The 26,246-nt window shown below is 39.8% G+C and overlaps 1 protein-coding gene across 2 annotated transcripts in view; it reads left to right on the top strand.

Annotated features, from left to right (window-relative positions):
• The first annotated feature begins 15,007 nt into the window (after positions 1–15,007).
• Positions 15,008–26,246, top strand: part of rhoq (ras homolog family member Q) — a 26,688-nt gene continuing 15,449 nt past the window's right edge. The window contains exons 1-3 of one of the 2 annotated variants that reach the window (XM_017703134.2): positions 15,008–15,074; positions 15,404–15,642; positions 16,027–16,085. In XM_017703134.2, the coding sequence (XP_017558623.1) occupies positions 15,034–15,074; positions 15,404–15,642; positions 16,027–16,085 (339 nt within the window). In that variant the 5' untranslated portion in view covers positions 15,008–15,033. Of the gene's footprint in view, positions 15,075–15,169; positions 15,247–15,403; positions 15,643–16,026; positions 16,086–26,246 lie in introns of those variants that run through there. The other variant, XM_017703152.2, reaches the window with a different exon arrangement.

The following is a 26,246-nucleotide window of genomic DNA, read 5'->3' as shown; positions in this document are numbered from 1 at the left end:
CTCTCTTTCTTTGTTTACTGTTACTTGGGACAGAAGCTCCCTTGGGTGAGATGTAAATTTCTCTACTGATTAAATCATTTGGCCAAATTTTATCACAACGTACTTGCTGAATGGCAATTTCATCTGGATGGCTGTATTCCTGAGAATTATGGGGGTCAGTTGAATAAATTGTTTTGTCATTGGATAAAAATGACCTATTCATTTATATTAAGCTACACAAGAAATGTTTTTAAAAATGCATGGTTGTGCAGAGAAGAGTATGTTTGGTTTTGAGAGTAAAAATATTTGTTTTCGTTTGAAAATGTAAAATTAGGCTTTTGGGGCAAGAAGCCCCCAGACACAGGCAAAATGTCCCCTTAAAAAATCACCTTAAAAATGTTTATTTTAGTTTCTCATTATGACTCACAGTTGTTCACTGGAGTTTCACTAGCATTGCATGCTAGCTATAGTGTTTGTTACATTGAATGAGATTGTAGTCTGTGAGTTTTGCACCTCGGCAGAACTTGTTTTGTCATGTGCGGGAATCATTTTTGAGCTTACTGATTAAAAATTGAATGCTTTTAGTTTGTTTACACCACTGTTGTTATTATTGCAATAATGATAATAATCCATCCATCCATCTTCTAAGCCGCTTCTCCGTCAGGGTCACGCTGGAGCCTATCCCAGCAGTCTCCAGGCAGAAGGCAGGATACACCCTGGACAGGTCGCCAGTCCATCACAGGGCAGACAGACAGACACAGACAGTCACTCACACCTAGGGGCAATTTAGCACGTCCAATTGGCCTGACTGCATGTGTTTGGACTGTGGGAGGAAACCGGAGAACCCGGAGGAAACCCATGCAGACACGGGGAGAACATGCAAACTCCACACAGAGAGGACCCTGGTTGCCCGGCCAGGGAATCGAACCCAGGCCCTCCTCGCTGTGAGGCGACAGCGCTACCCACCACGCCACCGTGCCACCGTGCCGCCCTTAATAATAATAATAATAATAATAATAATAATAATAATAATAATAATAATAATAATAATAATAATAATAATAATAATAATAATAATAATAATAATAATAATAATAATAATAATAATAATAATAATAATAATAAAAAAAACAGCAACAACAATTTTTGAAAAATAAAAACATTTGTAAACTGCAAGATTCACTGGCTTCTTACCCCGGGTAGGGGGGTTTCATGTTTCAGTAGTGGGACTAGATGCCACTTTCCATGACTGTGAATTAAAACAAAATTGACTGCTGTTTATTTGAGAGCATGCACCATTGAGCATTGAGGGGGCGATGGTGGAAAGGGTGAACAGCTTCAAGTTTCTTGGTGTCTACATATCCGAGGATCTCACCTGGTCGCTCAACACATCCCAGATCGTCAGGAAAAGCCAACAACGCCTTCACTTCCTCAGAAGGTTAAAAAGAGTCAACCTGCCACAACAGCTCCTCTGCAACTTCCACAGAGCCACGGTGGAGAGCTTCCTGACCAGCTGCATCGCCGTCTGGTACGGCAGCACCACTGCTGCTGAACTCAAGGCCCTGCAGAGGATGGTCAAAACTGCTCAAAACATCACCGCAACTGTCCTCCCACCACAAAGGACATATATGACAACTGATGTTAGAGGAAAGCCACCAACATATCCTCGGACCCCACACATCCCAGCCACCCCTTGCTCCATCCTCTGCCATTCGGAAAGAGGTACCGGAACATCCGAGCCAGAACTACCAGGTTCAAGAACAGTTTCTATCCCCGAGCTGTCAAACTGGTCACACCGGCAGCATCGACCTGTGCTTAACAACAACACTACAGTCCGTTACTGATCAGCCTGACCACCCAGCACACTACACACTGAGCTCCACCAGCTCAGAGGACCATATGCTGTGCACCTCATCTCTGACTAAGCCTTATTTCTAGTATATTTATATATTTATACTGTAACTGTTTATTTAAGATTTTTCCTGAACATTATGCTGCTACTCTGTAAATGCACTGTCCACTTTATATACAGATCACTATTTACATCTCTTTTTTTACCAATAGTACTTCTGCATTTACTGTACTGTACTGCAATTCACCATGCACATTTCTGTCTATATATCTGATACACTTAAATATCTGACTATGCACTAACTGTCTATATGTCCAGTACACTTGCCTATGCACATTTTGTGTATGTTTGACACCTGTACCTACTTACTATGCACATTTTGTCTTATCTTTTACTGTCTTTTGTCTTTGCACTGTTTACTATGCATCTTTTATTACTGCACTGGAAATGTAGTCAGATAGTGTTTGGTATACTGTACTACCCTGTATTGTATAATGGCAATACAGTTTAATTGAATTGAATTGAATTGAATTGAATTGAATTGAATTGAATTGAATTGAATTGAATTGAATTTCCCTAACTGCATATGTATCATGCATAGGCATAATTTAGCTTTAAAAAATTGACATCAATTTAATGTCTTCTTGCCCCATTTGCCCCTGTTTGGTATAAACAGCTGCTTAGGGTTCCTTTCACTTTGATTGTAATAAGTGTTTTTTTTTTTTTTCAAAAGTGCTGTAATTTTACAAAATCCAGTAGTGACTCTAGCAGAATATTTTAGTGCAAACAGCAGATGTAAGGCTTTGATGTTAGCCATTATCTGTATCTGTACCCAGTGTTTCTTTTATATTGTCCAGATGCTATAGGAAAATATTTTGAGGTGTCAGTGAATCTAGTTCAAAAGGAATGTAATGGCAGTCATATTTCATTATAATCACCATGAATCAGCATATTTCATCCTGATTATAATAGGATATAACTAATTTCTCTGTAGTCATGAGTAAATTGTTAGCTGCAGTTAAAAGTTAGCTAACAGGATAACATTACTTCTTCACAATTATGCTGTTATAAGTATATTTACAGCTATAGCTATAAATGACAGATTATTATAATTATTCACAATAGATGTGATTATTAATTGTAAAAATATTGCCAGGCCTACATGGGAGTGAGAAGGGGTAGGGGTCAAGTAAAATGTTGCTTAGGGACCTCAAATGTTGAAAAACAGCCCCATCTCTACTGCTCTCCATCTTGTCCTCATCAATATCCATGAGACTGAGAAACAAAGCCTTGGGTCTACACTTGACTACTGTCCAGGGAGATATTCAGTAATAAACACACAAAGCACATCCATCTGTTGTTTAAAGGGCAAGAGGCACTCAGTGAAGTCTAGTGAGTGCCCCGGTCGCCCTATTTACCTCATCTCCTCTATTCTCTCTCTTTGTTCTCAACAAGTGTCAGAAAAGACATGACACGCAAAAACAGAGCAGAAGGAGGGAAACAAAGGGAACTTAATTACAGCAGAGAGCATGGAGGATGGAGAATAAACAGATGAGTGAAGAGTAGAGTGCAGAGCAGAATGAAGAGATGAGAAGACTAGAGATTCAAACATAAGGATGCCAGCCAGGCATAGAATAACTACCTCTGGTCCATCAAAACCCTTTCAGTGGTTCATTTCTTCTTCAAAGAGATGTGCAAGTTAATAACTATCAAAAAGGGCAGAGAACCTGCTACATGTAAAGGTTCTATAGTGATTAAAGACTGGTTTTAGAAGCATACATCCAAGCCAAGAACCATTTAGAAACCTTTAGTTTTAGAAGTGTAGAGAGAAAAGCTTGTGAATTCAAGATGAGTTTGGGCTGACACTGGACTCGTGGGCCTCAGGCGACTAATTACAATCCCACCGAAGAGGAAAGGCCATGTTTCAGTGATGCATGCATTATTGATCAGTCCTTATACTCACCGCACACATCTCTCAGTCTGCCTGCAGCGCCACACACCTTCCAGCTCTAAATGTGTTACAGAGTCTCTCCCAGAGATGTCTCTGAATCAGCAGCAGCAGAGCCTTCCCAAAGCAACATAACAGGCATTGCAAAGCTGTTTTATGATGCCGTTTTTGGCCATTTGATCCATATCAAAGGTAATCTTATGGGAAGTAAATTGTTTAATATTTATGGCTTTAGGTCTAAACTTTCTTTTTCAAAAAATAATAAAAATACTGGAGGATCTATTTTATAATGATGTAAGATGTGCAAAACATTGCAGATTCTTTTAATTCTCACAACACCACACCGTTGATCAACAGCACCATCTTCTGAGCAGTACCGGAATCATGCACTGAGCTGTTTTATCTTGTCTACACAGATTCTTTTATTACTTATCTCAAGTCAATTCACTCACAAAGAGAGTTAATGAAGACAGTCTTCCACTTGATATTAAACTCTCTGATTCCACAGCCACTTTTAAGCCAGCATGAAGCAGAAATCATAACACATGGTATCAGGAAGAGTCTCTTAGCTGATTGAATAGGTGGTGGGTAATGGGGGGTGGGGGCATTTAAACATGACTGTTGGTTATATTATTTTTTCCCTCATCTGCTGGTGCATGGTAACGTGATCAGGTATCAGAGGATGTTTTAATTAAAGTAAAAAAAAAAGAAAAGAATTTAATTAAACATGAGAAAACAGAACAATTGTCTTTTTATTAGTATGGCTATGCCAAATATGACCAGGGCATGATCTTGAAACATCAGTTTTAATTTCAGGTTGACTTTAAGAGAGAAGGGCTTAGTTGTGAGTACGTGTAGAGTGTTTGTTTGTTTGTTGGTTTGTTTGTTTTTTTTTCATTTGATTTGCTTTCTGTATTTTTGATTGTTTTAACCTGTGTTTATTTATTGTTTTGTTTTTTTCATTTTTGTATTGCATCTTAAAATTTATTGTGAAGACCTGTGTAACCTCAATTTAGAAAAGTGCTATATATACACTATGTGGACACAGCATGTGGATACATAGCATGTGGACACCTATGCATGGAACCCATATAAACTGGTTGGACATCTAATTCCAAAGCTAATGGGATCAATATTGATTTGTAATAATAGCCTCCAGTCTTCTCGAAAGGCTTTCCACAAGTCAAAAGAACGCCTGTGCAGATGTTGAACAAGACCGCCTGGCTCATAGTCGATGCTCCAGTTTATCCCAAAGGTGTTTAGTGGGGATCAGCTCAAGGCTTTGTGCAGACCACTGGAGTTCTTCAAGCTTTCAGAGTTCATGGCTTGATTTATAGCAATTGGTATGGCTAAAACTCCTGAACTCAATAATTCAGAGGGGTGTCCACATACTTTTGGCCTTACAATATACATAAAGATTATTCACTGCCTGTTTTTTGAGGTAATCTAATTTTTGTAATGGGCAATATGTTTACATAAGGGTCTTGGGAAGTCATCATAATGTCCGATGCAATTTGGCTAGTGTTGGCGCTAGTGTCGAGGGGTATTATTGTGTTGCAGCCCTACTATAGTGTCCCTCTCTAGGCAGTTGTGGTTGGTGGTTCCTTACATATCATACTAATGGACAAACATCACAGTCTTTGTATGTGTACTTTCCACCACAGTACAACTTTGTTTACTGATGTATTTCTAATAGATATGAATGCAGATGTCACTCTTGTCACTGTTTCTATTGAAACACAAGTCAGTTGAGAAGTCTTTCTGACTTTGTTGCAATCTATGCCACAATAATGGACCCATCTTTTCCTCTTGTTTTAAAAATCCACTTCCTAGAATCCAACTGTGCCTGCTCTGTATTTTTATGCAAGCCATAGAGCATGGTAAGAAGTTAATTGCTCAATTGTATTATTCAGTACACCTGTCTGGAAGAATCTGCACTCATTGTGCTTATTTACACATTTATTCAAGTTGTTTTTTCAAATGTAACACATCTGAATATTTTTAAACCTAAGGAGATATGTTCCAGCAATGCTAGCCAGCACACAGAATATGATGGGGCTAGACTTATTGTAGGGAGAAAGAAGAAGAAAATTAGGGCATGTAAACTGAATCAGTCATAAACTTCAGCTCACCCTGTAAAACTCACATTAGTACACAGAGGCTGTAAAAGATGAGGCTTTAAAACTACAGAACCTGCGGTGTGGACTTTCTGCTCTGAGTCCAGATTTCCAAAATAATTGCAGTGTTGTGCCCTTGTAACCCTTGTGTCCTTGTGACCATGCTGGGTGACCAGCTAGACTAGCACCACACCAGCATAAACCAGCTAAGGCCAACATTTCTTAATTGGTCTAAACTGTGTTTTTTAGCAGGTGTAGTAACATTACCCACCTCATTGATTTCTAACCTGTCTCACAAGCTCCTAACCTTGTTACCTCCTAACCTGTCATGTATCCACATTTCTAACATCTTCTGTACCACTCAACACAATCAGTGGACTGTTTAGACCTTACACAAAGCTTAGCTTTAGCTACTTGATTGTTCTCGTGCCTTTGTATGGTTTAATAACAATTGTGTTAATGACTGGCATAATATGTACACTTTATGTTCAAAGGTTTGTAAACACCTGCTTATCCAACATTTCTTCTGAAGTCAGGGGTACTAATAGGGAACTTGCTTCTGCTTTCCTGCCATAACAGCTGTTCTGGGAAGGTTTTACACTAGATATTGGAACACAGCTGTGAGGCACATTCAGAGCATTAGTGAGGTTTGATAATCAGGTCCTGCTGTGGGTGTTGGATGATCAAGGCTTGTGTATGGTTGCTCCAGAGTGCCCCATTCTGTTGGCAATGTTTTTCTACAGAGATTATACAAGCTGTGTCAGCAATATGTGGACTTCACTGAAAGTGAAATGCTTTCTCATTCTTACCTGATATAGGATTTCAGTTGTTTAACAATTCAGTGTCTCCTTTGTCATAGTTTTAATTTCATAATGTGCAAAATGTTTTCTCTGGGTAACAGGTCTGGACTTCAGGCAGGCCAGTTTAGCACCAGTTTAGCATAGTCTTTTACTATGGAGCCATGCTGTCTTAACATGTACAGAAAGTGGTTTGGCACCGTCTTGCTGAAATAATATTATACAAGCTGTGTCAGCAATATGTGGACCTTTAGGCACAAAGTGTATGTTTCCCACACTAACTCAGATCTGTTGCAAAATCAGAGCTCATCTGGTTTTGAATGTGGTACAAGTAGCTTGTATTTAAAAAAAAATACTCACAATATGATTGTTATGAAAAGTTGGTCCAATCAAATATTTTGTTGATATTTGAAATAAAAAGAAATAAATACAAGCTCCTATTTTTGTTTTAGGCATTCTCACCCACTCTTCCTTGCAGAATGTTTCTATTCATTTCTGTCATATTGGAGCTTTGTTTTGCCTTTTTGGTCACCATAATAATAGTTTTAAACAGAGTTTTCTTGGGCTTCCAGATTTTGCCTTCACTTCCACATTTCTCCTTAATTGCCTTTCCTCAATGACATTTCAGACAGTGTAACTGTGAGCTGTGCCTTCATATCTTTTTTAGCTTGGCCCTGCTTTAAAAGCAATTAGCTTAATTTCCAGATCTTCAGCCATCTGCTTAGAAGAGCTTATGGTTGTTGACTGTTAGTACCAGAGAAGTTTGAACAGTTAGAGAATTTATCACAATCTATTCCTAATGACAATTCTTGACCTGCCTAGTCACTCCTGTTGAGTCAGTTAAGACCTAATGATTTATTTAAGTTTACCACTGGAAGGGTATGCAAACTTTTGCATGTGCCACCGTGAATGTTTTATTTTTTGCTAACAGCTGTTCTGGGAAGGTTTTACACTAGATATTGGAACACAGCTGTGAGGCACATTCAGAGCATTAGTGAGGTTTGATAATCAGGTCCTGCTGTTGGTGTTGGATGATCAAGGCTTGTGTATGGTTGCTCCAGAGTGCCCCATTCTGTTGGCAATGTTTTTCTACAGAGATTATACAAGCTGTGTCAGCAATATGTAGACTTTCTCATTCTTTCCTGATATAGGATTTCAGTTGTTTAACAATTCAGTGTTTTCTTTTGTCATAGTTTTAATTTCATAATGTGCAAAATGTTTTCTCTGGGTAACAGGTCTGGACTTCTGGCAGGCCAGTTTAGCACCCGGAGTCTTTTACTATGGAGCCATGCTGTCTTAACATGTACAGAAAGTAGTTTGGCATCGTCTTGCTGAAATAAGTAAGGCCTTCTCCAGAAACCATGTTGTCTGGGTGTCGATAAAAAGTTAGATGGTCCTTCTCGTCTTAATCTGGAGGATATGGTGCCCATTATTTCCAAAAAGAATTTTAAATATTGATTTTTCCACTTTACCTCAGTCCATGAGCTTGGGTCCAGTAAAGGCGGTGGCATTTCTGGATCTTGTTCATTCATGTTGTCTTCTTTTGGTGGAGTTTTAACTTATATTTGTGGATGTAGCAAAGAACTTGTCTGTATCACAGACAAGGGTTTTCAGAAGTATTTCTGAGCTCATGCAATGATTACACTACAGAATTGCCTGAGGGTCTGCAGATCACGGCCAGCCAATATTGGTTTTTGACCTTGCCCCTTGCATTGAGAGGTTTCTCCAAATTCTCTGTTATTTGCTATTTTCTATTCTCAAGTTTTTTGCTACTTTGTTAAACATATTCTTAAATTATTGCACTATTTGACCACACATTCTTTCACAGAGTAGTGAACACCTCCCCATCTTTACTGATTCAGCCTCTAAGGAGATGCTCTTTTCATACCCAATCATTTTACTGACCTGTTGCCAATTAACCCTTAGATGCACAAGTGACTGGACCCTACACTCTTCCATAAGTGGGTCAAAAAATGACCCACATTAGAATCAATGTGTTTTTATGCCATTTTTGTCATTTTGGTTAAGAATAATCACTTGTATAATATTTAGTATTATATTTAGGACGACCACACAAGAATGATTTCATGTTTGAAATATCTTTATTTTTCACTTTTTAACATCTTTGAAAAAGAAAATTACCCAGAACAGTAATAGAAAAAAGTGAACATTGCGAATCCAGTGTGTGTGTGTGTGTGTGTGTGTGTGTCTGTAACTGTCCAGTCATTGACAGTTCCTCTCTCTTTTCTCTCTTTTCCCTGTTTTGCCTTCTTCTCTCATCTCTATATGCAGTTCAGACAAACTACCTGTTTCTGGCTGTGATCATTGCACACAGGTACATTGCATTTCCCACACGTATTGCTGACTTTTCGATCTTTGTTACTTGGGCAGATCTGACACCTCTTTCTCTTTGGTTGGCCCTGTCTGCTTCTTTTCTGTGGCTGGGTTGTGGCTTTTGTCACCCCACACCTTTCCATTGCTTTAATAATCGGGGTTTGCAGTTGGGGGCAGCCTTCCAGTCGATTCCTCATGTGTGGTGTGACTAGGTCCTTTGACAGCTCTTTGAGGAAGAGCCGTCGTGCACTGGTGATGCCACTCTTGAATTCTGGGTTCTGAGACGTGAAAAAAGTGTAGGCATTCAGGGTGGCAATGTCAATTAGGTTATACCACAGCACCATGGGCCACCTCTGTGTTTGGCGCTTGCAGGTGTAGGTGCCAACCATCTAGTCAATGGTGTCTACACCTCCTTTTGTGTTGTAAAATGTGATCACTTCTGATTTTTTCTTTCTGCTATTTTCATCCACTAGTTTGTCGTGGTGCATCGTGCTCAGGAGCACAATAGCTTTTCCTTTCTTTCTGACATAGCTGACCATCATAAGGCAATCGTTGAAATCTAACTCTGTGCTGTGAACCTCCCTGGACTTGGAAGGCTTCATCAGAGGAGGGATGTCTGGCTTATTCTGACGAAGAGTCCCAACAATAGTGAGATTCTTCTCCAGGAGATGCCGAGCAAGGGGCACACTGGTGAAAAAGTTGTCCATGGTGATGTTGCGACCTGTGTGTGATAATATTCCTGAGGGATGACACTTCTGATATAATCTGTGTGGTCCACAGTTAATTTATTCCTGACAGCCACCGTTGATAAGAATCAAAGGTTCCCATTGGATTCCATAGAAAATGCATGCGGGTCATTTTTGACCCACTAAAGGAAGCTTGGGGTAGTAATACAAAAACTACAATTTCTTAAAATTTATAAAAGGTAAGTTAAAAATATAAATGGCATTATGTCAAAAACATGTTTTTTGAGAAATACCTGGAATATGAAAACAATTTTTCATTATGAAGATATTTCAAGAAAACAATCTCACCGGTCATTTTTGACCCAGTTATGCATCTAAGGGTCAATCAAATTAGTTGTGAGATGTTCCAGGTTTTTTTCTTATCATTACATAACTTTAAAAGTCTTTTGTTGTCCCATTGCAACTTTTTTGGAATGTGTTGCTGACATTAAATTCAAAATGGACATATATTTTTCAAAAAACAGTAAACTTTCAACATTTGATATGTTGTCTTTATGCTATTTCGATTAAATACAGAGTTTAAATTATTTGCATATGATTGTATTCTTTGTTTATTTACATTTTGCACAGCATCCCAACTTTGTTGGAAACAGGGATGTACATATTTGTACCACTTTACTACATAATGTTTGAAAACAATAAACAACAGTAAAATAAAACAATACAATAAAAAGCTAGAGACAAGACACAATGTGTGAAGTCAATACAACTTACAAATTCAATGCATTATAGTACAATTACATTCCCTAACAAAAGGTACTGAAGATGTACTCCTGAGGATTTCACTCACTTACTGTTTGGTACATATTTTCTGAGAGTTCTTTAATCCTGTATCGCGTGAAAAATAATAAGTGCTGCGCAGTACTTTGTGATTCATGCTGAAAAATGTAACTGCTCAATTCCCATTTCTCTATGTGAGCTTTTCAGCCACTCTCAGTCATCGATATGGTCTAACTGCAATAAAACACTTCATGTTTCCATCCTCTGACACACATCTATGACATCTCCCTGTACTGTGCTTCCTTTTTATGTAAAGTACTGATTTAATTCTCTGTTACCTATCCACGTTCTGGTATATAGAATGTCTCTGAATATGAGAGCACTATCCACAGACTAGTTGAGCACAACCATTAATGATGATGTATGAGTTAACGTCAGTATTTAATGCATGTTCCACCCATTAGCATATCAGTGGTTCATGATTATATGTTATATTTGAGAAAATTACTAAAATTATAAATGTAAGAGTAAAAAAAATAAATGGAGAGGAAATAAAGTCTGGAATCAAAATCATTACAACTGTTTTTGTTTGCTTTTGTAAACTGAAAAAATGGTATGATTTGAATTCTAGTTAATACTTGATGTGTTTTCATTTTATTTCAGTCTTCTTATTTGGTCTTTACTCAGTCTTGCCCTCCTTTAAAATGGTTTTTACTCAGTCTTGAGTATTCATAGTTTTGGACATAGTCTTGAACTCAGCAAAGATGGTCTACAGCCCCAATCTAAACATGAGACACACTTCCATCTTTCAATATTTTTTGAAGGACATGGCCATGGAAGTTTGATGACATTAAATGTTGACATTAAATGTGCTGTGATTCATCTCACTCTGCAATCCTACATCAGTAGAAGGTTAAAGCGGGATAAAAAGTTGAATGAACAAAGTAAAAAGCAAGATGATCGTGGTGATCATAGAGATGAGTTATAACTCTTTACTGTCACTAGAGGGAGGCATAATACAATTTTAAAGACTTTCCTTCAGGTTTACCTCAGACCTTAAATAAACTATGCATTTTGGGTTGAATCTTTGTAGATAAGTTGATTAAAAAGAATTTCATAAACATAAAAAGCAGCAAACTCAGCTGAATTAGTTCATAAATAGAGGCACCTTTCTGTATTTGTGAAAATAATTAGGGTGTGAAAGGTATTTCTGACAACAAAGTCACATCTCATGAAAATCACAGTACTGTAGGCCTATTTACTGCATTTTAGGTACAAGCAGTGCAGCAGCTGAGTGGGTATTTACTCACTGATCCACTAATATAATACCAGTCAGCTGATTCTGCCTCCCTCTACATCTCCAAAGTCCCTCCCTTAATCCTCAAACAGCAGCTTATTGAAATCAGATAAGACTGACACTACCAAGACTGCCAATATCCTCAATCTGGACACAGTCATCGTTCAAATTCTCATAAAATCCAGCAGAGAGGGCAGTAATGCTGCTGTGGCACAGTGAGCTCAGCTCAGCTAGGAAGAAAATCCCTTTACAGTTGGGCATGTCCATCTGAGGTGCAGTCTCAAAGAAACCTGTGGTCTAGAATATATATACATGCATGGTCACATGCTCAGGGAACTACTGCATTGTTGTCAAACGTGATAGCAAACAAGGAAGGGGAATGCTCTATTGGAGCCCACTGTTAAGATAATGTGCTCAGCCATTAAAGAGCTCATAATCATCCAGATCTATTTAGCCAGTGAAGGAAGCAATTTATTCAGAAAAGAGTAAATCAGACAGGAGTTTCAACCGCAAGCAAAGAAGACACGAATCAGTGTCATGTGAGCAGACACTGCTGGAATCAATGACCTGGTTTATTGATTTGGATTGGATTATTAATGTAGAAGCTCAGTGCTCAGAATAACCATAAGTGAATGACGTGCAACACGTAGCTTACCAGTAGCCTACAATGAAGTTCAAATAGACAGTAACGAACGAGAGTCAAATACCAGAATTTCACTGAACAAGCTTCTCTGAACGGCTGTCCGCAGGTTTTTAAAGATGCTACATGAGGCCACAAATAACTTGAGCCTGAGTGAAGAGCTTCAATGTCATCGACGTCCATGTCCAAATGAAACGTATGGGCGCGTCTGCAGCAGAGACCTTTACGCCTGCGCGCGCTCGCGCTCACACACGCACACACACACACACACACACACACACACACACACACACACACACACACGCACACTCAGAAGGTATGAGGTCATTGTTTGGTCACGTGACTCCTGCAGTAGCTGTCAAAAGTGATACAGCAGCGCATCCCTACCAGCCCACCCGCTTCCAGCTGATTGGACTGCCATCAGGTGTTAGGGCTCATCTACAAATTTCATTGTGGGATGAAAAAAACATGCCTTTCAGCTTTTAACAGCATACGTTTCCACCACACCACATACACCCCATTAATTCTGCTACGGAGCCTGGCTATACGATATAAGCCCATTATTTTTTATGTCACCCCTATTTTAATCCACTTTTAGAATATGGTGCACTATTAATGGCACTTGAAGTAGATAAGTCAAAGACAATGTGCAAGGATCGATGAAGCTCTTTATGCATTAAAAGTTAGTTGAACCAAAATGTTACTGTCTATTGATAGCTGGAAATATAGACTGAATACTTTTCTGTATATTTTAGTCTTTGCAATGAAAAGAAAGTTATTAATCATTGTTTGATGAGACATGATGCACTGTAGAGAAACTTACTGACACTGATTTCTTTACAGTGCTGGTGATGGCAACCAGGAGTCATGATGTCTACAACACACACACACACACACACACATTATATATATATATATATATATATATATATATATATATATATATATATATATATATATATATATATAATATACACACACACACACACACACATAAAAGTATTCACTCACCCATCCAAATCACTGAATTCAGGTGTTCCAATCACTTCCATGGCCACAGGTGTATAAAACTAAGCACCTAGGCATGCAGACTGCTTCTACAAACATTTGCGAAAGAATGGGTCGCTCTCAGGATCTCAGTGAATTCCAGCATGGTACTGTGATAGGATGCCACCTGCGCTACAAGTCCAGTCATGACGTTTCCTCACTACTAAATATTCCAAGCCTTACATCACCAAGCGCAATGCAAAGCGTCGATTGCAGTGTTGTAAAACGCCACCACTGGACTCTAGAGCAGTGAAGACATGTTCTCTGGAGTGACGAATCACGCTTCTCCATCTGGCAATCCGATGGATGAGTCTGGGTTTGGTGGTTGCCAATAGAACGGTACTTGTCTGACTGCGCCAAGTATAAAGTTTGGTGGAGGATATATTATAGTGTGTGGTTGTTTTTCAGGAGTTGGGCTTGGCCCCTTAGTTGCAGTGAAGGAACTCTCAATGCTTCAGCAGACCAAGAGATTTTGGACAATTTCATATTCCCAGCTTTGTGGGAACAAGGGATGGTCCCTTGCTGCTCCAAAATGGCTGTGCACCAGTGCACAAAGCAAGGTCCACAAATACATGGATGAGCGAGTTTGGTGTGGAAGAACTTGACTGGCCTCCACAGAGTCCTGACCTCAGCCCAATAGAACACCTTTGGAATTAATTAGAGTGGAGACTGCAAGCCAGGCCTTCTCATCCAACATCAGTGTCTTAACTCACAAATGTGCTTCTGAAAGAACGGTCAAAAATTCTCATAAACACATTCCTAAGCCTTGTGGAAAGCTTTCCCAGAAGAGTTGAAGCTGTTATGGCTGCAAAGGGTGGGCCGACATCATATTAAACCCTATGGACTAAGAATGTGATGTCACCCAATTTCATACGTGTGTGAAGGCAGACAGACGAATATTTTTAGCAATATAATGTATACTATATTTTGTGTGTGTGTGTGTGTGTGTGTGTGAGAGAGAGTGAAAGTGAGAGTGCTGGTATGAGTGGATAAGTTGCTGGAGCTGCTGGAGTTTTTAAACACTTCAGTGTCACTGTTGGACTGAGAACAGTCTAACAACCAAAAATATCCAGCCAACAGCGTCCTGTGGGCAGCATCCTGCGACCACTGATTAAGGACTAGAGGATGACCAACACAAACTGTGCGGCAGCAGATGAGCCTTCGTCTCTGACTTCACATCTACAAGGTGGGCTGACAAGGTAGGAGTGTCTGATGAGTGGACAGTGAGTGGACACCGTGTTTAAAAACTCCAGCAGCACTGCTGTGTCTGATCCACTGAGACCAGCGCAACACACACTAATGCACCACCTCCATATCAGTGATATTCCAGTGCTAAGATCAATCCACCACCCAAATAGTACATGCTCTGTTGCTCTGTGGTGGTCCGGTGGGGGTCCTGACTATTGAAGAACAGGATAAAATGGGGCTAACAAAGTATGCAGAGAATTATTTGTGTGTGTATGTGTGTGAGACATATAGGGACTATATTTTCAACACACTACATCTCCTCATGAACTTTTGCCTCGGTCCCTTCCTCCGGAGCTGTGACCCCGCCCATGTCGGGAGTCCTCTCGTGCAGGCTCGCGAGTCACAGGAGGTGAGGAGCGTTCAGAAAGTGGGGAAAGTGGGGTCGTGGAGAGGGGCGCTGAGGGGCTGCTTTCACAGGGCAGGGCTGATGTCTGTGGGTTTATAGAAGGTGTGTGGGTAGCTGAGGTGTTCAGAGTTCGCCGAGTTCGTCGAGGAGGAAAGACGGACGCACGCGCGCGACTGTGGGTGCGGGGGGTGGGGGGCGGTGTGTGTGTGTGTGTGTGAGAGAGAGAGAGAGAGAGAGAGAGAGAGAGAGAAGGGAAAAAAAAACTGAACACCAAATTTGGGAAGCGGGGAGGAGAAACGGTGCTTCAGCCTTTCTTTTCTCTCTGCGAGTAGCAGACAGAGCGGGGCGCTGGTGACGCCTGAAGAGGAAGAGGAGGGGGAGGATGATGATGATGATGAAGAAGATGATGATGATAATTTCGCGTGTGTCATGGCAAACGGAACCGGCACGATCATGTTGAAGTGCGTGGTGGTCGGCGACGGCGCCGTTGGTAAAACTTGCCTGTTGATGAGCTACGCCAACGACGCCTTCCCTGAGGAATATGTGCCCACTGTCTTCGACCATTACGCAGGTAAATAAACACAGAGCTTTCATGGTCATCTGTTCAACGTGATAGTGATAGCCTCAGGGCTCTTGTATCAGCAAGAGTCTGCACTGTCATACCAGTGGTCAAAAAGGGTGAAGAAACTGGTCTGAAGTGGCACTGTGGCTTTTGTCTGCTGCTGCCTCTGATCAAAACCACCTGTGGGCTTCAAGGAAGGAAAGCAGTTGGTGTGTTTTGCCATTTTCTCCCCCCACCCCCATCAGCCACTCACACTTTTTTAGTCCAGAAACCACACATCCTGCCGGTTTTCACCTCGTTCGCCCATATGCGACTGAATTATTTCATCATGTTGCTACGTTTGAGTGTTAGATGCTGCTGTAAAGTAACCTTTTTCCTAATTTGATTTTGCAGTGAGTGTGACAGTGGGAGGAAAGCAGTATCTCCTTGGGCTGTATGACACTGCAGGTCAGGTAGGGACCAAATCCTGCTTTCTGTCTGTCTTTCTCTGTCTGTGATATATTTTATTGGAACTGACAGCAGCTGTATCAATGACACCAATACATGGTGACCTGTGTGCCTGTATTCATCAATGGGGGGACATGGCAGACTCTGCTTCGGCAAAATGGCTCAGTGTCTGAGTCACTCAACAGGTGACTGTTGTCCAGCGTAATGGGTTTCATTTACACAGTAGAGCTGTTCAGTATATTGTCACTGCAGTATTGCCAATATTGTTGATGCTGATAATGCAGAAGGTTGCAATATGTAAATGAACTCCAATAAACCCCCAATGACCAACCTCAGATATGCCAGGTGGCATTCTGTATTTTGGGTGAATCAAGGTGTTCCAAGTGATCTTGCAATAAAATGCAGGGCAGTCTTTATAGAACCTGTATTCTGCTATTTTTTCTTCTTTTACTATTTTTCCTGCAAGGTCCTCTTATCCTATTTGCATCTGTTTATGCACTAAAATAGCCCTAATTCGTTTTAACTTGACAATTTCCCAACCTCTATTTATACCTCCCTTTATTTAATAGGTTGTTTTTATTACTGTGGCTTTAAGACTGAGATATTAATGATCTCTATTCTGATTGACTGACCTGTAAAAAGGAATCCAGACTGAAGCACTTCTTAGAACTCCAACATTAACTGCTGTAAGCTGAATGGGCGAATATGTGTAAATGTGTTTGTGACACAAAAACGTAAACTATACATTTTGAAACTTTAGCAATATTTACATGCTCTATCGAACTTTTACTTTATAAAACGTATCTTATGTTAAATGTATGATCATATAAATATGTAAAATGTATGATTGTCAAGGACAGTTAGTTTTTTTTTCATGATATGAGCCATTTAAACATGTCTCATTATATTACATGACACATCTCAGTCGCACTGTGCAGCAATATAGGCACAGTACTGTACCATTTTTGAGCAGCACTGGCCAAAAGCTTTTCAACAAGCTCATTACAAGTCAACCTTTCTTTCAAATGTTATGATTTGGGTCCATTTCAGCCCACAGTCACAGTCCTACGGTTTGGGTAACTAAGCAAATTCAGTCGGGTTTAAAAAATGGACCTGGAAAAACAAGGCTGATTTGCTTGACTGTGGTCACAGTGTGTAAATCAGGGAAGTTGCCTCAGTGCTTCTCACTGAATTAACAACAAAAGTGCAACCATATGATCTGAAATGAGGATCTGGAGGAGTTCAGCCGCTCTATGCATTAATCAGCAGTATACGCTGTGTCTGCTCTCGGGGTTTGAGAGGAAGTTTTTTTTTCTTCTTCTTCTTCTTGGAAGGTGGTCTGCTTCATAGAAAATGAATCTCTATGGGTCTGACACACTAATGAGTAGGCCTAGGAGTCATGAGCTGTTGGAATGGAAACAGTTCTGCTATTCTGCTCTATGAGCGTATAAGAGGAGCTCAGAGACCGAGCCCACTCTCTTGGGCAAAGTGGAGAGCCGGATCTGACATGGCTGCTGTTTTTCATTCAGAGAGCACTTTAAAGAGTGCTCGAGTTGAAGGAATGAAAATGTGGGGAGTGGGCCAGATGTGGAGAGGGGTCAGGAAGGGCCAAATGCTGGGTTTTTCTTTCAAAGCAATTTGAAACCCAAAAGCTACTCCCTGCTCTCACCCCCCCTCACAGCTGGGTTCAGTTAAAAACTATTCAGAGACTGTGATTGATCAGATGATCAGAGGCTTCATTTAGATTACGAGCGAGAGGGTGGGTCTGCAGCCCTGACTAAACTAAAGCTGATAGAAAGAGAACAAAGGAAAGTTTTCATTGGAGTTCACCTCTTTGCTAATTACCATCAGTTTTTTTTCCCAGTCGTGCTCCAAGATGTAGGCTAAGTGTGTAGTGAGTGAACCTGATACACACACGTACTACTTGAGGAGAGATCAAAGCAGCTGCAGCATTTGGCTTTGGTAGTGTACGCCGCTCTATCAGCTCTGGGAGGCTTCACCCACACACCTACTTCCCTGCCGGCCCACTTTGAACTGCTCTCCTCTACTGCATCGTGTTGCACACACCAGGGCACTGGACAAATATCTCACACAATGGTGCTTTGACTTGTTTAGCTGAGAACGTCCAAGTTTATATTTTAGTTGCCAATTTTTTTTTTTATCTCTTTGAACCATCAAAAGCAGCATGGAGAGCAGGTATGTTGTCCAGAGCCATGTTTGAAGCAATGTATAATTTGCCATCTTGTTGTAAAGCTAATGCAGCAAGTCGTCTACTTTGGTATTGCACTTGCTCTTTAATTCTACTTTTTGACTAGTTTGTACGTTAAAGCTCCAGCCAGGTTGCCAAAACAGTACCACTGTGTTGCTTGAAAGCCTCTATTGTGGTATCAAACACCAGTTTACAGCACTGTAAGTTTGGAATACTAACTCACATAAGGAATGCAAACTGCGGTACTAAAATCAGTTTCTACTAGGGCTGTAATAATACAATCAGCTCACGAGTCGACTTCAATTCACAATAGTGGGGTCCTAATTCAATATTCTGAATTATGTCATTTTTACATTAAGTATTATGGTGCAGTGTTTTTCCTGAATATGATCGCTGTTCTGAACCCAGAACTATCCATACTCTGCTCAAGTACCCATGTCCATTTCCCATTGCATAACAGAACAGACAGAGTAGCCGGACATCTCTGGATTTTGTGTGGTCATATGATTTTTCACATGAATCTAGTGGTAACAGTAAAAAAAAAAAAAAAAAAAAAACCTAACAAAAACGAAAGACATTTAAGTTAAATTTTGCTTGGGTTTAGCAGTATACCCTTTTTAAGATAATGCAGCGCCCCTTGTCCTATGTCATTTCAAGATAGAAATAAATAAAAATTAATAGTATGTGGTCATCATAAGCAAACACAGTCCGTGATGTCCAAGAAATCATTCAACAAATGTCAAATTTATCTAATGAATGATAAATGTTAATCAGTGCTGATAACAAGGAGAGAGGAGCTTGTTAGCATTGGCTTAGCTAGCATGATATCAGCTCTGCTCACCACAGAACATGTTTTATTCTGACTAACTAAAACTACCTGGCTAGCTTTGCTACAACCAAGATCACTAGAGAATTGTGTCCCAGCACCTAAAACTTATTCTTAAATGTCTCAAGAATAAGAATCTACAAATGTAGCTCAAATGCAACTTGCAGGGTCTCAGTTTGCTTGGTTTTTAATGGATTTTTTTATAGGTATTCTGCCCGTTTTTTTATCTTAGTGAGAACATGGCAGAATAAAAAAAATCATGTAGTGTCTGGTGTGTATAGTTTTGCTGTGAAAAAATAGTGTCTTAATATTTCACATTTTTGTGTCATTTATTTGCATTACATTGTGTGTTATGACATTTTGAAAGCTGAAATCAGAACAAGTTATGTAGTGCTCTTATCCATTATTAAGCCACTGTCATGCTGTTTTCTGAGGTTTTTGCTGGCTCAGATTTTTTTTTCCCTCTTTCTATCTGTGCCACCTATCCGTGAGCTCCCTGAACACCAATCAGTGAGCCCCTCTAAAATGTAAATGGGTGGAATGTGTTGATTTATTCTGCACAATTTCCACACATTATTGCTTTGGCAGGCCTGGTAGCCCAACAAGAAATGTAACAGTATGGGTATTCTTGTCCTGTAGGTATGGCTAAGAAAATGATCACAGATTTGAAATTGTGCTGTACCACACCCAAGGATTGGTGGGAAAACATAAGCTGGGGTGACGATTGGCCTCGAGCTGTGAGTGTGGTGGAAAACAATGAATGTGCTGATGAGGGTGAAGTTGGTTGTGACCTTTGTGTACAGTGCTGTTGCATCAGATGGCATAATAAATGTAACTGATTTTGCCCACAGATATGCATATTATTACATTTTTGCATTGTCTGGTATCAGTGTTCTACTACACCACTTCCTGGATGAGCCGAGTGTGTATAGTGCTGGACAGTATACCATATTTGTGTCACATAACAATACTTCTTTGTTTTGGACAGCGACCACATATTCCTGTTACAAACTAGCATGTCGCTACATGGTTCCCTGTGGAGAAGAGACCACTTTTATGAAGGCAATGTGTCTCCCGCAGCATCTGGAATGGTACTAGTTAGCTCTATTTGCTCATTAGCTCATCTGAGTGGGTAGCTTTCTTAAGTCATACTGCACGAAAACCTCCTGATTTCCCTTGGCTATTTTTTCAGCACACGTTTTCAAACATGTTTTAAAACATGTTTTCAAATGTATACATCTGCACAAGTGCTGTCTCTTAAAAGGTAAGCCTGCAGCCCTACATTACTACATTAGTGTTTGCTGATGATGATTTTCTTGCCAGCAGTTGAGTGATCATCTTTCCCTTAAGCCTTGTGGATACTGGTATTGATAAATATCAAAACATACTTAACTGAAATGTGTGTTATGTGCTGAGTAGTTCTTTGTTTTTAAGACCATTTTGAAATACATTGAAACTAAATATATAGTAAATTTCATGTTTGTAAACTTCTGCCTAATGTTTAGAATACAACGTTTCCTTTGGTGTAATTGTAATAAGAGAGAAAAGGAAAAACAGTCCAATCAAAACAAGCAGTCAGGTATTTAAGACATTCCACTACCACTAACCTTGATTCATAAACTTTATACCAGTAACATTATTATTAAAAGCTGAAATAGCATTGAATATTATGAATTTTACAATGTTGAGTTGTATCAATTGAATTCATTATAAGTCTAAATCATAATGATATTAAATAAAGCGTGCACTCATTTTTTCACAGTTTGAGCATGCTTTCAAATGTAGAAATCCATTTATTTTGATTAACACTGAATATCAGTGCTGCGGAGCCCTATTTGTGCACTTGTCTAAGTGTCTCTATCTCTGGTTTTCTTTATGGGTGTGTGTGTCTCACAGCTCGTGGGCATGGTGTCTGGGTTTAGGTGGTGATGGATGGATGGACTGTGCATGGACTGTGCTGTCCGCTGCACTCCATATTCCCCACAGCCATAGAATCATCACACATAGCTGACCATATCTGACACTAAGTCTGCAATGCTGCATAGTACAGACTGAACAGGACTATGAATACATTGTGGGGAGGAAAAAAATAGGCAGATAGTTAGCTAAGGTAGCCACAGGCAGGTACCAGTAATAGTCCAGCTGGCTGGGATATCTTGTTAGAAATGTCATCTCTCGTCTGTAGTTTCCTTCATGGCTCGGAGCAGAGCGTCTCTCAGCTCATTGGCAGATGCGCGTCAGTTGAATGACTTCATACACTCTGTCTGATTGGTTCTGACATGTGGAGTGCTCTAGCAGCAATCTGGGAGAGAGAGGATAAAAGAGGCAGGCGAATTCTCTCTCTTTCTCTCTGTCTTTGTTTCACCCCACCTCTCCCCATTTTCAGAGACACTTCTTTACAGAAGCTCATCCTGTTCCCATTCACAGGTCTGCCTCATAATTCTCTCTTTCTCACTCTCTCTGTATTACCCTATGCTCTACCGTTACACTGGGTTCTGAGCAGCCCCGTCTGTCACTGAGTTTCAAAGAGCCCCAGATGTGTGTAACAGCTGTAGTGATTGCATGCTGCTTTCAATTCAGGAAAACTCCCACCTTGGAGAAGCTGAGAGGAGAATGGCATGGTGACATCTTCAATGGAAGGCAGGGCAGGTTCAAGGTCAAAATCCAGAAGATTTAGGACTTCTCATCGCTTTCTTTCCCATATGTTCTCTTTCTTTTGGTCTGCATGATACTCACGAGTTCTTTGATCCACAGTAGTGGTGTAAAAATGCACTGATGCATTTTTACACCAGTGGTTAAACCACCACCTTCAGATCAATTCATCATAAATAGAGATGGCACAGTGCCACCTTTTCTTTTCCGATACCAATCTGATATTTATAAAAGCTACTGAGCTTTAAAATGGGCTATTTTTAACAGAAGTACTTTACATAAAATGATCATCTAAAATCTTGATCATGCTCAAACTACTCAAATTCTTCTACCTTACAGGAATAAATGCACAGCTAACATCATATAATGTGAGTGTGTGCTATTTCAGGCTAGATTTGTTACGTGGTATTTGATGTGTGCCATTGATCTGAAGGTGGTGGTTCAACATCTTAGAATGCTATTAGTTAGAATCAAATGGAATAATATGTAAAATGGTAAAAATTTTAAAAGGTATTTCAAATTTGAAACAGGTTGTTGGCAGTTGTAAAATTGTAATGCCCTCTCTTGCTTCCAAGCCTAGTCTCTCTCATTTGTCACCAATGCCAACTATGAGAACATGCCGTCTAAGTGCATTAGAGTAAAATGGATGGTGATGGGCGGGGCCTGTGTTATGCACACTTAAATGACTTATAAATGGCTTTTTATAAACTTATATTAAGTTCTAGGGGTTGTGATTTTGGGGTCTATTTTGTTAGAGAGAGGCACAGCAGTCATTGAAAAAGTTCTGTTTTGATAATGTTGTATATCTGAGCCAATCAAGACATGTTTAATACACAAAATATTGAAAATGTAATTAAATCCCAGAATTGAAAATCTAACTGAAACTGAAAATATGTGCATCATTACACAGTAAGTTGTGCATATCATGCAAATATCAATTTATTAACATTAACATATAATGGCACATATTCAGTCACTTCATTTTTGCTGTATCACAATTGAGATCCCACTGTAACTAGACCGCCATTCGTTTGTTTAAGAAGTCAAAATGTAAAAAAGTATGTTATTCATTTTTCAGGAGATGTATTTGAGGAGATATTAGATATAAGATGAAGCACTTGCATAAGTAAGGGCAAAGGAAAATAGTTGGAAAATAGAAAGGAATTACTGGAAAGAAAGAAAGAAGTTCAAGAAAATCAAACAAAGAAGCTGCTGGTGTTCTCAGAACAATAAACTGACTGCCCCAGGGCTCAGAGCTCAGCATCATTGAATTGGATAGTGAAATACAGAAAATGCAACCAGCTTCTAAGACTGAACTTTGGTGGTGTTGAAAAACATCCTTGCAGGTTCCTTTGAAAAGATGAAAGCAGACTTTCCAAAAAGAATGAAAGCTGTAATAAAGGCAAAAGATGGACACATTAAATGCTGAAAATTGTGATATTGTATTTAGTTCATATGGTTTTGTAGTTATTCAAATAGTTAGTTAGTCTGTATACTTCGCCGTTAAATATTTTCTCTTTCTTTCCCCCCCGACTCTGAAATATGATTAACTTGTACTTAATGCCTGTTTTAACAAGAAATTTTGTCTCTGAATTTTGCACAGTACTGTATGTCTTAAAATAATGCTGAATACCAAATGATGCTGAATACCAATATAACTGAATCAGTCAAGAGACTCTATGATTCGTGGAATTGTTTCCTAAAGAATCATGATTGGATCATGATGAGGTAAAGATTTACACCCCTGCTCTGCAGTTTTAAATCACTGTGTTCTATTGTGGATTTCTGGAAGGAAGAACAAATATTGATTTTGATCAGCTTAATCATCATATACCAATCATCATAGCATACAACATGCACATAGTGACACACACCCACAGTCTTACATGTCATAAGCTATCAGTCAGTGAAGACAGCACAGTTGAAGCAGGCTGGTCGCAGCTGATCCCTTCCCTTCGGGTGCGCGTGTAGCATTGTTAGCTTTCTAGCAGCTCGAACAGTTTGTGGAGGTGTTAGCACATGCAGAGCGTGTGTAATCCCAGGTGCGGGAAGCCAGGAGCATCATGCCGTGGCATCTGCCTTGAGCCTCATTCAGCCTCCATAGGAGGCAACAGAAAAGGCAAAAGAAGAGTTTCAGATGAGGGAGTGACTCTGCCTCAGCACAGTGTGTCTGTGCACGTCTGTGTGTGTTGGAGTGCGCAGCAAGCTTCATTTAATCTGCATTGGATGAATAAATACAGGCATGAATTATTCTCTTTGGATAACAGCACAGAATCCCCCTCCCCTCCACCACCATCTTTCTTCCACTGCTAGCTGTCTTCTGCCTTCACTATTTTCTTTCCCTGTTTGCATTAGCTTGGATGTAAATATAGCTGCCTTACATTCACTTGCTCTTGTGCTGTCTTATGTAAGGAACCGGGCGCTGTCGGTAATCAAACATTCAGCTCCAAATTGACCCATTTACTGCTTAACACCAAAATGGCAGGTCCACATGAGTGCATACGGGCAAACAGACACATTTACAAACAAATGGATGACTTTCTCCAATGGGAATTAAAGAACCAGACAGAGATGGATAGAATAGATCAGCATGCACACAGAAAGCCAGACACATGCATACACAGACAGAGATGTTAGTTTTACTATGTTTGCAAGGACTTCCATTGGCCCACGCAATATTCTACACTCCTAAAAATGATAGTTCTTCAAGGGTTCTTTAAAATTATTCTATATAGAACCATGAACACTCAAAGAACCCTTTGCATGATTAAATGTTTCTTTACATCAAGAAAGGGTTCTTTAGATTGACAGAGAGTGTGTTTTATATGGTTCTATAGATCTTTTTGTAAATGGTTCAATATAGCACCAAAAAGGGTTATTCTATTGCTATGATGTCAAGTCTGTAACAATAGAAGAACATTTTTGTGCTATATCGAAGCCTTTACAAAAGGTTTCTATATAGAACCATTTTCTTTACTAAAGAACCCTTGAAGAACCATCATTTATAAGTGTGTAACTGAATAATGCTACACTTAAACTTAACCTTACCTCGATAATGAGGTTGGACGTAATCTCATAACAGGGACCTCTGGGTACAATCATGAGAAATGTTGGGCTAAATTCTGGTGGGAATGTAGACGTGTTAGTGTGGGAACAAGCTGTGTGAAATGTTTAAACAAATCCAATACCTCATGAAGGCAAAGCTCAAAGTAGGGGTGCAACAGTGCTGTCGTCAGCAATGTCTGACAGACAATGAGCCTGTTGTTAACGGATAAATGTAACGTGAGTTAACTAAAATGATCCTCCTAAAATCTCCAAATTAAGCATGTAGATGTGTGTCGTATGAGAACACATTCCACGGGGTAAAAGGGAACATTACTCACGAAAGAAAATCTAGTGAAACTTGGAGTGGGTTTTAGTGGGGACGTAGCCTTGTTTTAAGTAAATTTCGTCACAATGCAGCACTAAATATTTAACAAGAGTACTCAGATGTGTATTCTACTTCTGTCCTCAGACTACTGTTTTAATAAAGGTGTCAATATATGTGTTTGTTTTCTTAGTTGGATAATATGGCAAAAGTATATTACAATATTTAAAGACATTTTCACCATTCACAATAAGCATCTGTATTAAAACTGTGAATGCAGTGATTTTTGTTCAATGATTCACATACTGAGCTGCACTAAACCCAGTTAACCAAGTCTATCTATGCCCTCTTTGTGGTGAAACATGCAATTGTTTTGAGCTTTAAGTACTGGCGATAAACACAAAATGCTTAGAGAAGCCTATTGTTGCAGATTGAGATAATTATACAATAATGTCCTGTGAAAAATACCGAGATTAAAAAATATATATACATACACTGCTCAAAAAAATAAAGGGAACACTCAAATAACACATCATAGATCTGAATGAATGAAATACTCATTGAATACTTTATTCTGTACAAAGTTGAATGTGCTGACAACAAAATCACACAAAAATCATCAATGGAAATCAAATTTATTAACCAATGGAGGCTTGGATTTGGAATCACACACAAAATTAAAGTGGAAAAACACACTACAGGCTGATCCAACTTTGATGTGTAATGTCCTTAGGCTCAGTATTGTGTGTGGCCTCCACGTGCCTGTATGACCTCCCTACAACGCCTGGGCATGCTCCTGAGGAGGTGGCGGATGGTCTCCTGAGGGATCTCCTCCCAGACCTGGACTAAAGCATCCACCAACTCCTGGACAGTCTGTGGTGCATTGGTGGATTGAGCGAGACATGATGTCCCAGATGTGCTCGATCAGATTCAGGTCTGGGGAACGGGCGGGCCAGTCCATAGCTTCAATGCCTTCATCTTGCAGGAACTGCTGACACACTCCAGCCACATGAGGTCTAGCATTGTCCTGCATTAGGAGGAACCCAGGGCCAACCGCACCAGCATATGGTCTCACAAGGGGTCTGAGGATCTCATCTCGGTACCTAATGGCA

This window comes from Pygocentrus nattereri, chromosome 13, assembly GCF_015220715.1.
Source record: "Pygocentrus nattereri isolate fPygNat1 chromosome 13, fPygNat1.pri, whole genome shotgun sequence".
Classification (NCBI taxonomy): domain Eukaryota; kingdom Metazoa; phylum Chordata; class Actinopteri; order Characiformes; family Serrasalmidae; genus Pygocentrus; species Pygocentrus nattereri.
This window is presented reverse-complemented; position numbering and strand designations above follow the sequence as displayed.